Source organism: Biomphalaria glabrata, chromosome 6 (assembly GCF_947242115.1).
Source record: "Biomphalaria glabrata chromosome 6, xgBioGlab47.1, whole genome shotgun sequence".
In the NCBI taxonomy this organism is placed as follows: domain Eukaryota; kingdom Metazoa; phylum Mollusca; class Gastropoda; family Planorbidae; genus Biomphalaria; species Biomphalaria glabrata.
The window spans coordinates 1,642,149-1,658,004 of NC_074716.1; the positions used below are offsets into that span (position 1 = coordinate 1,642,149).

At 36.8% G+C, this 15,856-nt stretch overlaps 1 protein-coding gene across 2 annotated transcripts; it reads left to right on the forward strand.

Moving 5' to 3' along the window:
- The first annotated feature begins 488 nt into the window (after nucleotides 1-488).
- LOC129926681 (sodium/potassium-transporting ATPase subunit beta-1-like) lies at nucleotides 489-15,609 on the forward strand. Of its 2 annotated transcripts, none has more exons than XM_056032199.1 (7): nucleotides 489-714; nucleotides 1,651-1,779; nucleotides 2,103-2,269; nucleotides 8,545-8,658; nucleotides 9,378-9,550; nucleotides 10,147-10,266; nucleotides 11,796-15,609. In XM_056032199.1, exons 2-7 carry the CDS (start codon nucleotides 1,667-1,669, stop codon nucleotides 12,075-12,077), a joined length of 969 nt encoding a protein of 322 aa, XP_055888174.1. In that variant the 5' UTR covers nucleotides 489-714; nucleotides 1,651-1,666; the 3' UTR covers nucleotides 12,078-15,609. The 2 variants fall into 2 exon arrangements, with proteins under 2 accessions (XP_055888174.1, XP_055888175.1); XM_056032200.1 differs by having other exon boundaries at nucleotides 1,654-1,779.
- Nucleotides 15,610-15,856: the final 247 nt, after the last annotated feature.

Genomic DNA, 15,856 nt, shown 5'->3' on the forward strand with positions numbered 1-15,856 from the left:
CAGGCGCCGTTGAACTGTACTGTACGTTACTGTCTGTACCCATCATATTTTGGTGGAAAGAGACAATAATATTTAGCAGCTTGGGTATTAAATGTAAGATTTTAAAGAGGCCTTCTCTGCTGACTAGAACAAAGGCCTTTGTCAGGTCGATGAATGCGATGTACAAAGACATTCTTATGGTCTCTGCACTTTTCCTGAAGTTGACGAATGGAGAAAATCATGTCAATTGTGGATCTCCCTGATTGAATCTATATTGATTCTGTAGCTTGCAAACAAAATCAATTGGTGTAGCCGATGGATAATGCTACTTACACCTGTATATTTTTATACATAATATAAACCCCTATATCTGTGGCATTTTCTGTCTCGAGAGACTATCTTTTCCCTTTGCAACTTCTTGTGTGAATAATATATATAGGTCTGTGATAATATATCTTCTTTTTTTAAGGAAAGTCTGTATGTTCCAATCCCAGACCTGTATATATTTCTATGGCTCCACTGAGTCATTCGATCACCCCGGAAATGTTCCTTTCAATGTTTCGAAATTTTACTTCGATCAGTATTCATATTTAGAATCTAGATCTAGATTCTAGATCTACAAATCTAGAAGTATTCTACATAGATCTAGTCACAAGTCTCTCCAAATACTCTCCATAAAAATAATAAAGTTCTACGATTCAATAATTTATTAGATCTAGGTCTAGAGTTGATTTTGTAAGTAGTGGATAGACTAAATAAATAGTTAAAATAGAAACTAAGAATAGATTATAATAGTTTAAATAGAAGATAGAGTCTAGATTGAATTTATTATTTAGAACTAAGGACCAGTCACCAAGACTAAGAAGTAATTTAGTTTAGTAAAGTCTTACTAAAGAAGCCTAAGATTAGAACTAAGAATAAGAAGGCTAAGAAGTTATTAAAATTTATCATATCGTCTTCTTTTTTGAAGTAACGTCTGTATATAACTTAATAATAAGATAAGATCTAGTTAGACTAGTTAGAGTTAGATAATCATAATGCGATGGTGCAGCGATAGCATTAGAATAGAATTAGATCTAGATCTATCTATATATAATTCTCTTTTTCCCTCAAGAGTTTGGACGAGAAGCAGATAGTCACCCCACGAAAAAACAAGAGTAGTGTTCACACAACAAATGGCTGCCTGCACGCTGGACTGTCATTTAAATTTATCAAACCCTGCCCGCTCCCATCCCCCTTTGTCCTGCGGAAGGTTTGGACTAGGAAGTAAACTATCTTTAGCTCTGAAGAAACATCCGAAACATTGTAAAACATTTTAAAAACAAACATTTTACAAACACTAAATAGCAGCCCCGGACTTAACCATTGTGACCAAGAAGTCATGGAAAGAGATTAATGTACTATGTATATATATGTAAATAGCAGTGCTGGACTTAACCATTGTGGGGCCCTATGTGAAATGGATTTCATGGGGGCCAAGTTTGGGTAAACTAAACCAGTGACTCATCTGGGTGTATCCATTGTCTTCCAAAACAGAAGGAGCCATATTATATTATAAAATCTTTTACAATGAAATACAAACTGCCATTCAAGGTACCCATTTGGTGGCCCCAGCCCAAATAGCCAATACGCCCCTGGTAAAATTACTAACTATTTCTGTGTCTTTAATAGCAGAGTTTGTGTTCAGATGGCTGCCAATCCATATGATCCAATTACAACGACAGATATTAGCCAATTGGCTGATGATGATTGGGGTCTGTCATTACCACCACTACGTTACAAGAACTATTCTAACTCAAGGTAATAGACAATTTACATTGAGAGGTTATTTTAAACACAGTCATATATCAAATGCATCACCTCAAGGAAATATTATATATATTTTACTTTAAGATATTTCTTTACTTACCATGTGTATTAAAATAAACAGCTACACCTCCTCAGTACAATAAACTTGGACTTTATAAAATGTTTAACTGGTCTCAATATTTTTGCTAACATAAAACAATTGCCTCTGTGTATAAATAAAATAATAGTAGCTGTGCTATCGTAACATATAGCTGATTAATTCTATGTCTAGATTTAAATAATACCTCACTGAACTTATTGTTATTGAAACTTAGGCTAAAGTACATCTGCAATGAACTTCGACAACATTCAAAGTGTGTGATAGTGACACTTTGTACAGTGTGTTTGATCATTCTAGTGTCTGTCATCATTGCTGTTGCTGCCAGTGGGAAGGAAGGAAGACATCCAACTGGCAAGGAGCCCCTCTGGGCAAATAAGCAAAGTCAGTCCTATATTTCTTCATAGTTATTTTGTCTTTCTTAACTGTCATTGTTTCATTTTTTAACTTAAAGTTTTTATTTTGTATGGCTGTGTAATAAGAAATAAAGAACACTGAAGATTAACCTAAAACAAGGCTTTATTAAACTAGAACGACACATGAACTGACGAAAGAGACTTGGACTGTAGCACACTAAATCAATGTTGTGAACACATTCTCACGACGTTACACAAACATAAACAAATAGCAACTATTTCACCACATTCACCCCGCCTAGAATTAAAATAGCAAGTATAGTAATATAGTAGGCCAATAGCATAAATAAAAGAGAATGCCAGTGCCTGTAATACAATAGATCAATAAATAGTGTCGAAATATTAATTTCTCTTGTAAACAATAGTGAATGGTGATGCAAAGAAACCTAAAAACCAGTATCTGTTGTATGACTTATAAACAATTACTAGTTTCTGTTTTAAATATTAACAAATAGTGTAGTAAGTAGACATGTACGTAAGTAAGTGAAAAGTAAACTCTAGTATCAGTAGCAAGAGATAAACAATGCCAGTTTATGTAGAACATATGTAGTGCAATAAAGGAACAACTCTAGACTCTATAGTTCGGTCTGGTTCTTCTCTCTCTCAAGTTGTAACGGGGTTGACTATCCTGTTCTACAGTTTGGGAGTCACTAGTGAGTTCCTGAGCGTCAAGTGGGGTATTTTCAAGAGGAAGCGCTCGGAGGTCCTCAGAGCCTACCAGGGGTTCTTTCCTTTCTTGTATCACCGTAGGGGTGTTGACTGGTACTTCCGTGTTTTGAGTTTCTGGAGGATATTCATTATCCTCACCCTGAGGGAAGAACGAAGGTTCACTTGTTGTTGTGGATGGGGAGGGGGTGGGAGCCAAGCGTCTTAGAGAGACCGTCTCCTCTTTACCGCTGGGCAACCGTACGACAGCATATTGGGGGTTGCACATCAGCAATTCGACTTCCTCCGTGAGAGGATCATACTTTGAAGATCGGTTCTCTCTTCTCAGCAACACTCTACCTGGGCTAGATAGCCAAGTGGGGATAGATATCCCGAAGGAGGATTTCCGGTTGAACCGGAAAACTCTCTCATGTGGAGTTTCGTTTGTTGCCGTAGATAGTAATGATCTAATCGAGTATAGGGCCTGGTTCAAGACAAGCTCCCATCTCGAGATCGGGAGATCGAGGTCTTTCAGTGCTAAAGTAACAGCGTTCCATAGAGTTTTGTTTAGTCGTTCAATTTGTCCGTTGCCTGAAGGATTAAAGGCGGTTGTTCTACTTGTAGCTATTCCCCTCTCGTGCAGAAAGGATTGCACCTCCCTCGACATAAAGGACGTACCTCTGTCAGAATGGACGTACTCTGGCATCCCAACAAAGGAAAACAGCTGATTTAAACACTTTATGACAGTGGATGAGGACATATCGGGACATGGGTAGGCAAATGGGAAGCGTGAGTACTCATCCACCATTGTTAATAAGTATTTATTGTGAGTAGCAGATGGGAGTGGCCCCTTAAAATCAATGCTTACTCTCTGAAATGGTTGGGTAGCTTTGATGAGGGTGCCTGAAAACTGTTTGAAGAATCTAGGCTTCAGTTCAGCGCAAGTTTTACATTGGTTTACCACTTTGCGGACGTCCTCGCAGGAAAAAGGTAAGTTCTTAGTCCGAACGAAATGGAGGAGTCTCTTGACCCCTGGGTGACAGAGGTTGTTGTGTAACAGTTTGAGGTCTTCTCCAGTCATTGCTGACGCAAAGTGGTTCCTTGAAAAGGTATCCGCCGCAGCGTTTTGTTTCCCGGGTCGATATACGACGTCATATTGGAAACAACTAAGCTCCAGTCGCCATCTTTGAATCTTTTCATTTTTGATCTTGCCCTTGTTCTGCTGGTCAAACATAAAAGACACTGAGCGTTGATCTGTAACCAATGTGAAGGGTCTACTGATAAGGTAATGTTGCCATTTTCTCAGGGCTTCTACGATAGCATATGCTTCCTTTTCCACTGCTGAGTGTCTGCGTTCACTATTAGTGAGTGTTCTTGAAAAGAAGGCGACAGGACTGCCGTCTTGATTAAGAGTGGCGGCAATCGCGATGTCAGAGGCATCTGTTTCGACTGTTAGTGGTCGATTGTAGTCTATCGTCGACACAGCAGCGTTTTCAAGTTCGTGTTTTAGCTGTTTAAAAGCTTGTTGTACTTGTTCAGGGGGAGGAAAGGCTTTGTTGTTCACCAATAAATGGATCTTGTTGGAGAAATTTGGGATCCATTGAGAATAATAGGACAGTAGTCCAATCACCCGCTTTTGTGATTTCATGTCTTGTGGTGGAGGTAGGTTTCTCAATGCTTGAAATCTTTCGGGGTCTGGTCTTAATTGCCCTTGTGAGATTTCGTAACCTAGGAGGCATACTTTATTAGTCGCAATAGCACTTTTATCATTGTTGAAGGTGATACCGTACTTTTTAGCGGCATTGAGAAATCTCTGTAGATTCTGGTCGTGGCTAATGGAGTCAAGTCCGCAGATGGTAACGTTATCCACGTAAGCGAACGTGTCCTGTAGCCCTGCCTCCTCAATTATTGTGTTGATCGTCCTTTGAAATGCGGCGACTCCGTTTGTCACTCCAAAAGGAATGCGGCAAAACTGATAAAGCTTTCCGCCAGCCTCGAACGCCGTGTACTGCTTTTCATCATCCCTGATAGGTATCTGGTGGTAAGCGCTTTTGAGGTCAAATGTACTGTACATTGAGTATTTAGATATTTACTGCACCAGTTCATCCACTTTTGGCACGGGATACGCGTCGAGGTAAGTGAATCGATTGATGGTTTGGCTATAGTCGATAACCATTCTCTTTTTGTGCCTTTCATTCGTTGTTACAATTATCTGGGCTCGCCACTGGGACGTGGAAGGCTCAATAATTTTGTCAGATAGAAGTCTCTTGATTTCAGTTTGAATGAATTTGGAGTCAGGCATAGAATATTTTCTAGATTTAGTGGCTATGGGATGGCAGTTAGGAGCCAGATTAGCGAAGAGGCGAGGGGCTTCAACTCGTGCAGCTTTCAGCGTACAGACCTGGAGAGTGCTTCGTTTTCCTTCAAATGGGATCATCAGTTTTTCGTGCTGGCTGATGAAATCTAGCCCTAAGATTACATCAGATACTAGTCCATCTAGTAGTGAGAGCTTAACACTTTCATATTGTTCATCTTTGTACTTTATTTTAGCGAAAATATGGCCGTGAGTAGTGCGAGAAAGATGTGTAGAGGCCATGTAGATTCTGTTTCTGGACGTTTCTAATTTCCATTTGTACCTTTTAGCAATTGAAGAAGATATATAGCTTTCACTGCTCCCCGTATCTACGAGAGCCTTCAATGGTACTCCATTGACGAGTATTGAAATAGTAGATTTAGTAAGACCGGACGCTGGTGTCGATGCCCAGGAAGATCCAACGGTTGTAGTCCGAGACGTGTCATCATCTGCTTTCACTATGGCTGAGGTTGTAGACTTAAGTGTCTGTCTGGTCGATTTACAGACTTTCTGGAAATGGCCCCTCTTACCGCACAAGTTGCATGTAGCGTCACGGGCCGGACATCTAAAGCGTTGATGTGGGCTGTTTCCACAAAAGAAACATCTTTTACTAGTCGCCGCACTCACCTCGTGTTCTACTTTTGTCATTGGAGAAAGGCTCTCCTCGTCGGCGCTAGCTCCACAGGGAGTTTCAGAGTGGATGTTATACGCCATGGCATGGTTATGGGCATATTCGAGTTGTCTTGCCTCTTCATAGGCGCACTGTAGAGTTAGAGTAGATTTCTCTAAGAGTCGCAGCCTTATGCTGTTTGAAGCCAGTCCAGTAATGAAGGCGTCTCTTACGAAGATATCTCTGTGTTCTTCAGCGGTGACAGCTTTGAAGTCACAGTCTTTGGCCATACTTTTAAGCTTAAGTAGGAAGGAGTCAACGGTTTGTCCGTTCTCTTGTCGACAAAGAGTTATCATGTGCCGTGCAAAAATTTCGCTTTTAGGCTTCACGTAGACATTTTGTAGAACTTTGATTGATTCTTCGAACGTTGTACACTCACTTATGTACTGAAATACGCTCAAAGAAACGTAGTTTTCTAGTAATTTCTTTTTGTCAATCTCGCAATGAGAGACTGAGGAGATGAAATTCTCAAATGTTCTCAGCCAGTGCAGCCACTTCTCGGCAGCCGATGGCGAGCTAGGCTCTATGTCTAGCTCTTTTGGCCTACATAGACGTTCCATTTGTATTACTACTTTTACTTACAGACTGAGAATAGTGTTGAACGAAAATCCAAAAAAGATACGTGAGGCACATAGATCCATGAAATTGAAAATTTCTAGTTTAATAAATTGTAATAAGAAATAAAGAACACTAAAGATTAACCTAAAACAAGGCTTTATTAAACTAGAACGACACATGAACTGACGAAAGAGACTTGGACTGTAGCACACTAAATCAATGTTGTGAACACATTCTCACGACGTTACACAAACATAAACAAATAGCAACTATTTCACCACAGGCTGTTTGATTCATACAGCATACATCTAGACTATCCATGTATTATAACCTGATATTTCAATATGTTTATCAGAAGAATAAATGGGGAGGCGTTGCAGAATTAACTGACATGATTTTCTTTTCCACCTTATTTCCATCATCTCAACATTAATCATATTAATAGTTATCTTCAATAAAACAAAAAAAAAACCTAGCTTGTTTGTTGTTGTTGTTTTTTTGTTCCAGGAGAAAAGGAAAAGACATTTTTTAAAGTACCATTTTCCATTCAACTCTAATCTAAAAGTCTCAGTTTCCTGTACTAGTTTAAAAATGTAGGGGAAGACAATTATAATATGAATAAGCTTTATTATGTGGAAGTAAATATCTTTTACATTTCAACATTACTTAATAAATAATAGGTCATTTACATGAAATACATTAATTTTATGATTAAAGTCAAATATTTCAAAATGGCAAATGCAGAAGATTGTATATTTAAAAATTTAATACCTATGGTAATGAAAGAATATTTATGTCTGTTGGTGACTTGTACTGGCTTTTTTGATAGTGAAAGAATAAAATGGCTGCTAACAGGATGCTTTGTAATGATTAAAATCATTTGAGTTTTCTTTGGGATGTTCTTTTTGAAGAGAAGTAAAAAGAAGCGTGTTTATTGCCAATGATTTTAGATTTTTGAACAATTTGTTTTTAGTTTAAATGAAACCTAATACCTCTGAAGATGTTGAAACACAAAATACTACAGGTGTCTATTTATAAAACCTCTACAAGATTTTTTTTTATACTCTTGAAATAATGATTTGCAAAAAATATTTATTGTAGTCAGTATTAGCACTGAAATTTATATAAAGTCTAAAACTCCAGAGGGGCTTAAAATTCTGAACTGCTTCTATATGCTCTTTTAGAAAAAAAATAATCTTGTTTTTTTTTTTCTTTACACTTGGCTTCTATTATAAGGATTATATACTATTAATTGCAAAGATAAGCACAATACCAGAGATGGTCACAGAGGCCAGACTTTGCTTTCTTACGTTAGGACATGGTTAAGGTCTAAGTTAACATGGTTGAGTCCCTTTGCCTTTTTGCACTGATAGATTTGTACTAAGAGGATCAACCCTGGGCTAATTATTTTCATTCACTTGAAGCTAGTTTCTAAGTAAAGTTCCCCTTTCAGACTTTGTGATCTATGGGGGAGATGATCTGTTTCTGTGGTGCACAGTTAATGAGGGTGTCATGTGACCAGCACAACAACCAACCACCTTTACTTTTCCCCAACTAATGTCAGGTTCTCATTGGAGCTGGGTGGACTCAGAGGTGCCCTAAAGATCCCAAAATTAAAAATCCTATTTTTCACCAGGATTTGAACCCAGGAGCACTGGGTTGGAAGCCAAGCAATATACCACTCAGCACTGCACTTTCTGAAGTTAGCTTAGTAATCTTTATTTCTAAATTTTGATATTCAAGTCTTCCCCTGTTGTTTTTTTAATTTTAAGAAATTAGTTATGGGTATCACAGGTTAGTTAATTTCAACCTAATATAATAGAAAGAACTTTTAACAGTCCAGTGAAAAAGTTTTTCGTTTTAATAATGCTACCCATAATGATTCTTATGTTCATTAAATTGCTGTCTGGCAAAAAATCTGAGTATATTGCAAGTCTTTTTATGATAAATTATAAACTCAATCTATTTATTGTAGCAATGGCCGCTGTTTGTTCTAGTAATGCTTATAATGTTTCAGCTGGCTTGGTGTTTTATCCAGTACCAGAAGATGGGACCATCGTCATAGCCTACAAGGAGGGAGAGTTAAAGTCAATCAATAAACTTTTACAGTCTCTTGACAACTCTACTAATGGTTAGTTATTATAACTATTTAGTTAGTACTGTATCTTAGTAATAGTAAAAACGTATGATGGAATGCCTGTAATTTATAATCTACTAAATATTGTCACTGTATATAACCATTCCAATTCATGATTTATACTTAAAAATAATAATAATAAATATAGCTTTTATATAGCTCTAGTTTCATGCTTATAGCATGCTTAGAGCGCTATGGCCTAATCTCATTTGTGGACCATTGGGGAGGAGCGGTTATCTGGGAGAAGGTTTTCCTTGCTCCCTTTAGGTGCTCAGTAAACACAACTCTGCCCGAGTCAGGTGTCGAACCTAAGCCCCTTTCATAGGTAGCCTAGTCAGGGCATGTTCGATTGTACTTTGCCTCTTGGCCATGCTTCCCACTTTCCAAAAGTACGTTTCTAAAGTCATCTCTTTAGGTTGAGGAGGAGTTGAGTTGTTTTCATGCCCACATTTTCTCAAATCTTATATAAAAAAACATTTAACTATATTTAATCATGAATTTCAACCCAGAATTTTCAGCAAGCACTTAAGCTGTTGAACCGTCACATTCTATCAGATACTTTATTGTCATAAGTCATTCTGATGCAATAAAACAAAACATTATTATTTAAATTGTAGAGAATTTAATCTTTTTTATTTAATTCTCTATTATTATGGAGGTGGTAATGTTTTTTGTTTTTTTTGTTTGGTCTAATCTTTTTGTTTCTTGTTCAGACTACAAATCTACCAACCAATTAAATGAAATCTTCATTAAATGTAATGCTACAAACCAACCCTACAACAGAACCTGCCATGTCTCAACTGTTGATTTCGGCGATCGGTGTACAAAACAAAATAAATATGGCTATGACTTTCCCCAGCCTTGTGTTTTTATACAGCTTAATCTGGTAGGTAATGCTTTATAATATTTGTTCAATAGCTGACTAGCTATGGCCATGTTTTCTCCACTTTTGTATAACTATTCTTTGAAAAACTAATAGTGAATAAAGTAAATGAGAAATGGATAAGCTCTCATCCGAATCACAAGATGATGAAGCCTATTATAAGCGATCCCGACAAGACCAACGTCTAATCTTTCGACTCAGGACCAGACACAACAGAATGAGACAACATATGTACCTGCCCAAAATTGGAACCAGTGAAATCTGCCCATGTGGAGTGTCACCAGAGAATGCTGACCATGACCTTCAAAACTGCACTACTTACCGAAAGGCTCCAACCAGACACTGGCCCCAAAACACCCCAATAGAAAGAAAACTATATGGAGACTTCTCAGATTTGGAAACCACTGCGCAGTTGATCTCATATATTGGTTTAGTCATCTTAACGCTCCAACATAACAATGAGAACGAAGAAGAAGAAGAAAAACATTTTTTACAGGATTTAAATAGGTTGCTAGGCTTAAACCTCCCCTTCCCCGATGATTTGTTATTGAAAACTCTAAACTTTGTAACTATTTTTTCCTCCTTTTTTTTTTCTTCAGCCAGAAAATAGAGTGATAGCTCCTTTAGATGAAAATTCACCGCTGTGGAAAAAAGCTAGTTCATCTATAAAGGATCTTCTTAAAGACCCAGCTCACATACCAGTGACATGCACAGGATCTGTAAGTATTAGTATATGTATATCAGAGGCTTAGTGAGGGGTGACAAGGGGGCACGATGCCCTGGGAGCCACATTCAGGGGGGGGGGGGGCCAAAAAAATAAAAATATTGTAGATTTTTCAGTCAGGTAATATATTCTAAGGTTATTTGTATTATATTATTATTAAATTATTATTAAATACTTTTTATTTATGAGCCTATATTTCATGGAAAAGGTCTCAAAGGTTGTCATGGCTAGGGGTGTCAATGGGGATAAGCCTCCATTGTCTATAAAATACTCCTAATGGCATGCGTCTCAAATAGCCTCGGACAAATAAGTCCAGCACCTGGCCTTCTCGTGTGAAGCCCGGCAAAACTGCTCTTACTAACAGGTGAAGGGTTGAAGGTGGATACCTGGCACCACAAAACCGGGAGCTTTGGGCAGATGAAGCTCCTCAGCCTAGTAAGGCAGTTCATCTAGGAGAGGGGTACTCTGACTTCAAACCCCCCGCTGCCTTGCGGTACTGAGGCTTCAGGAGACAACCTCGAGGAGAATTCAGGAGTGAAGCCCCTTAGGCGTTGGGAATAGCGACTATGACATTCCCTCCGGCAGCTTCTGAAACTGAGCTGGTGCCAAATGTAATGCGAAGCAAGGTCGAAAGAGGGATCATGACGCATGGGCCACCCATGACCCCCTTATCTAAGGCCCAGGAATGCGCCCCGGGAGGAAACTCTGGTGCTGCTGCAAAGCTGCTAAAACTAAATAGGAAACAACAGTCACCAAAACCAGTGACTCATCTGGGCGCATCCATTGCCTTCCGAGACAAAAAGGAGCCCTATCATGGAAAAAGGGGGGGGGCAATCAAGTTTATTACCCCATGCGCATGTTGTGCTCACTACGCCTCTGATGGAAGCATTAGTGTGGGCTAGAACAGTCCAAAAGGTGAAAGACTATTGTGGTGTTGTTTCTTGAGAGTTAAGTGTTTATATCTTTGTATTATTATCTCTCATTACAACAGCACTCTCTCACAAATGCGTTTAAAAATGCACTGAAGTGACGCCATATCAATATTAAGTTGATTGAAGTTCGATCTTTTCAAACTCATTCCAGAAAATGAATTTAGATTCAAAGGTCTATGAAAATACAGAGATAATTACAATATGACAAATAATTGACTGTATTAACTGAACAATAATGACCTTAATATCTGGCATCTTTTTTTTTTTTAGTCTTCAAAAACATTTTCTGAAACCTATTAATATTCTTTCCTGCCGTCCAGTGAATTTGTTTACAAAACAGCTGGTCAAGGTCTCAACTTGAACATTGGCTGGTCATCTATTACGTACATTTTTCCTTTCTAGCCTACCTTCTGGATTGAATGTGCTGTTGAGTATGACAGCAATATTTTCACTGTATTAAATTATTATAGAGTTACTAAAACAATTTGACTGGCTTATTTAAGTTGTTACATTCCAAGTTGACATTGTTTACTGTGACATTTTGAAAGTGACATTGAGTATGATGACATTGTTGACATTTTGTGCTCCACAGACACCAGAAGACGAGGAAATTCTGAATGAATCACCTACACTAGATAGGAATAAAGAAAGAATTTCCTATTTCCCAAAAGAGGGTCTTGCTTCTTACGTTTATCGCAATCGAAGCATGGAGCTGCCTTTCGTCAAGCCAGCTTTGATGGTGCAGTTTACTTCCCTTACTAAAGGCCATCTCGTTCATGTCACATGCACGGCCTGGGGTCAACTGTATGACTTCAACCACAACATTGTTGACCATGAACTCTTGACCACGGAGTTTGCTATTTATATCAAGTAAATGGAGGTAGACGTTTGTTGACTGTCCTGGAGCACATCGGTAAGGGAAAATATGTCAACAAAAACACACTGTCAAAGACTTTTGTTGGTAATGCTACAGTTTTAAAGGACAGACTTTTGTTTATATAAATACGCTTGCAAATGACAGAGTTTCTTCTATATATGCTATTTTCAAAGTGAACACTATGATAATATTCATACAATTATATAGGATATGTTTCTAATGATGTAAAATCACTACTGAAAATGTATTTAAACTTGGTATTTATGTAAAAATATTGGAACAATTTTTTTTTATGTTAACATGGTTGTAAAATAAATACAGCCCCCAACTCTTCACTAGCATCCTACACACATGTACATATCATTTTTCTCTCCTGAGATAAAGCTTAATGTAGCGCTTGATTGCATTAATTTTAAAAGTATGCCTTCATGTTTGGTAGTGTTGGTTATCCGTTTATTTTTTTAAAATAATTTTCAGCATGCTACCTGGTTGGGTGGCATGCGCTCTAGACTGTCAATCAATAGTCTTGATGTTCCCGGATTCAAACCCTGCCTACCACCATCCCCTGTTTGTCCTGTGGGAGGTTCGGACTAGTATGTAGTTATCTTCAAAATCTGAAGGAACATCCGAAACATGTAAAACAAAAAGAAGGACATAGCCAGGTAGTTTGACCTTACTAGGTAGTAGACTTTAGTTTGACCTTACTAGGTAGTAGACTTTAGTTTGAATTTCAACCCAGAATTTTCAGCAAGCAGTAGTAGACTTTAGTTTGACCTTACTAGGTAGTAGGCTAAAGTTAGCTAATCGAGTTAATTTAGAGCAGATAACTCTTTAAAAAAAAAGATCCAAATGGGGAGTGCCAGTATTGTCACTTCCAATACTCCTAAACTTTTTTTAACCAATAGTCTCACACCACTCCTCCCTCTCTCCTAATAGAAAATGTTTAATCTAAAAACTGAATGAATTTTAAAATTATTTTTTTTGTTTATTTAATGACCTGACATTTTTATTGACTGAAATCTTTTTTTTTTATTTCCTAAATATCTTTATTTTATTTATTTTTTTACTGACAATGAAAATGTAGATTTAACTTCTGTAATGATTACATTACCATTTAGTGAGTACATTTCTGCTTGGCATTATGCACATATACCTACATTTTATACACATTTTTTTTTTCTTTTTTTTTTTGTGTGTGCGGTTTGTGAAGAAATGTTTATCTTAAAAACAAATGTTTGTTTATGTAGTTGGTGAGATAATGTTTACTTGATGATCAGAGGGATGTTATCTGTGGCAGCTATAAATGATGAGAATCATCTATACAGCAACATTATTTTGAAAAAAATAATTCTAAATTAAATTTTAAAATGATATTTTTTTTTTTATGACTATTTAAAATACTATTTTTAAGGCAGCTTTGGCAAAGTCAGTGATGATCATAAAGTTTGACCAATTTTTAACATTTTTATTTTGCATCTTCTCTTTAGTTCACCTCAGGTGTTTAAAATAATATTGTTTCAGTTTTCATCTAAAATAGTGCAAGAATCTTGTTCAATATAGATTCAACTTTAGGACTGAATATTTTGTATGTGCTTGAAATATTGAAAATGTATTCACTCATTTTTTGTCTTTAATCTAACTACTAGATTTAGGTTTTTATTTTCCGCTTAGATTTATGCATGAATAGTTTTGGCTGGATCTCGTAGATTAGTTCTGTATCAGCTTTCAGATAAACTTGTATAACTAAAAATAGGCATTGTTTTCGATTCTGAACATAGTTAATGGCTTTGTCAACGGGATGCATACTTAAGTTGTCTTTTTTGTCGCCTGCATCTCTCTTTGGCAAGCGCCTTTCTTTGAGTCTTAAATGTGTTTCATGTGACCTTCGTAAGAGCTCTCCAGCTGTCTGCACCTTTCTTTGGCAAGGGCCTTTCTTTGAGTCTTAAATGTGTTTCATGTGACCTTCGTAAGAGCTCTCTAGCTGTCTGCCTTCTTCTATGCCAGTGAAAGTGAAATGACACCTGGTTTAATCTGTCTAGCACCTCCAGGGGCACTTCTGTTATGCTGCGCTCCTTTAAGCTCGTCAAAAAAAAAAAGATGGCATGCGACATTTCCCATGCGAGATAGATTGTAAGTAGCGTTTCTTCACTATCCACACCAGCCTCTAGCAGAGCATAGTTATTTGTGAGGTAGTCTTACCAGCTTAGAACTAGGGATCTATTGTTTCTCTATCTACTAATGTTAGTGAGATCCATTTAAACATATTGTTGTTTATCTTTATATTAATTTGGTTGTGAAGCAAAAGTTGTGATAAATTTGTTGACCGATTAATTTTTGAAAGACTTGAATGCTAATAATCACAAGTCATGTAAGTTTAAACCCCAGATTTTAAGATATTCAACCCCTGCTTAAGTTGTCATGTATATTTTATACACCCATCTAATTATCACTCTAGCTAAATAATTCTGACATAATTGTTAACTTGTAGTTAACATTCTGTGTTTGAATTAAAAATATACTCCCAGATTTTGAAAACTAAAAATCTTGGAACTTAATATGTACTATCTTAAGAGTAAACCAAATAAAAAATCTTTATACAATGTACCGGTGGGACCAAATATTAAGGCAGCCATAATGATTTTGATGCAAAGACACTATTGTAACATTTACTTAAGTAACATAATGGAACTGTACAGCTAGAATGCATTGTATTGTACATTTTAATTTACCATCTATGTTAGTGCAGAATTCAGTTCAGTCTATGCAGAGTAACTAAAAGATAGGAAATAAAACTCAAGCATTATTGCCAACTGTATTTCTGTCTAAACATCAAGCAAAAGTACAGACCATTGAGGTCTGCCACATAAATGTTCAATGCAAATTATTGCCTAAATTTCATTTCTGTGTTTGACTTTGGCTGAAATCTTCTAAACAATGAAAGACATTAACAGAAACATTTTTTTTGGGTCTCCAATTGCCTAGATATACAAATAATGAGAAACATCTAATAGAACTAAATTCTGGTTATCCTTTATAAAACTGAAGGCTCTTTAAAAAAAACTTCATTTAGTTTAAATACAGATAACGTTCTTTGAATACTTTATCTAATCCAACTATTGAACTTAATGCTGTAAAAAATAAAAAAAAACAGTTGAAAATATGTTTCACTTCACTTACTGACCTGAACAAATGTTCCAATCAGGATGTAAAACCTTTGTTGTTCAGAACCAGTGGTATAATTCAGAACCAGTGGTATAATTCAGAACCATTGGTTTAATTCAGAACCAGTGGTATAATATCTCTACTTAGTTTTTATTTTCTTGAAACTAAAACTTTGACCTTGCCATGTTGTTGGTTGTTTTGACTGACGTCTTTCTGTATTTGTTATTAAAATGTGTTGCTGTCAAATGTTTCCAACTTTTGAATGTTTGGTTAATGGAAAATAATGAATCACCCCGTGGACTTTTGTTATGCACTGAACTTCCTTATGTTATAACAACAAATAGAATAAAAGTATATAAATCTAGCATTTTCTTTGTTGACTCTTTGTATGTTGTTAAATCTACTTGTAAATAGGGCCCTATTGTCATAGTTGGGCCGAACACTTTTAATCATCGACACAGGACGCCATCTTAGGCAGGAAGGACATGTTCACAACAAAAGACGCATAACTCACAAAGACTAAGGGCTATAACTTGCATATCAAATATTAACATCCTTCCCTTTCTATTGACGAAAAATGTTCACTACAACATTCCAAAACGAACACATGGCAT

Coding starts and splice junctions, on each gene's coding strand:
- LOC129926681 (XM_056032199.1), top strand. CDS start 1,667: ATGGCTGCCAATCCATATGATCCAATTACAACGACAGATATTAGCCAA. Junction 1,780..2,102: donor AAGAACTATTCTAACTCAAG/GTAATAGACAAT, acceptor ATTGAAACTTAG/GCTAAAGTACATCTGCAATG. Junction 8,659..9,377: donor TCTTGACAACTCTACTAATG/GTTAGTTATTAT, acceptor TTTCTTGTTCAG/ACTACAAATCTACCAACCAA.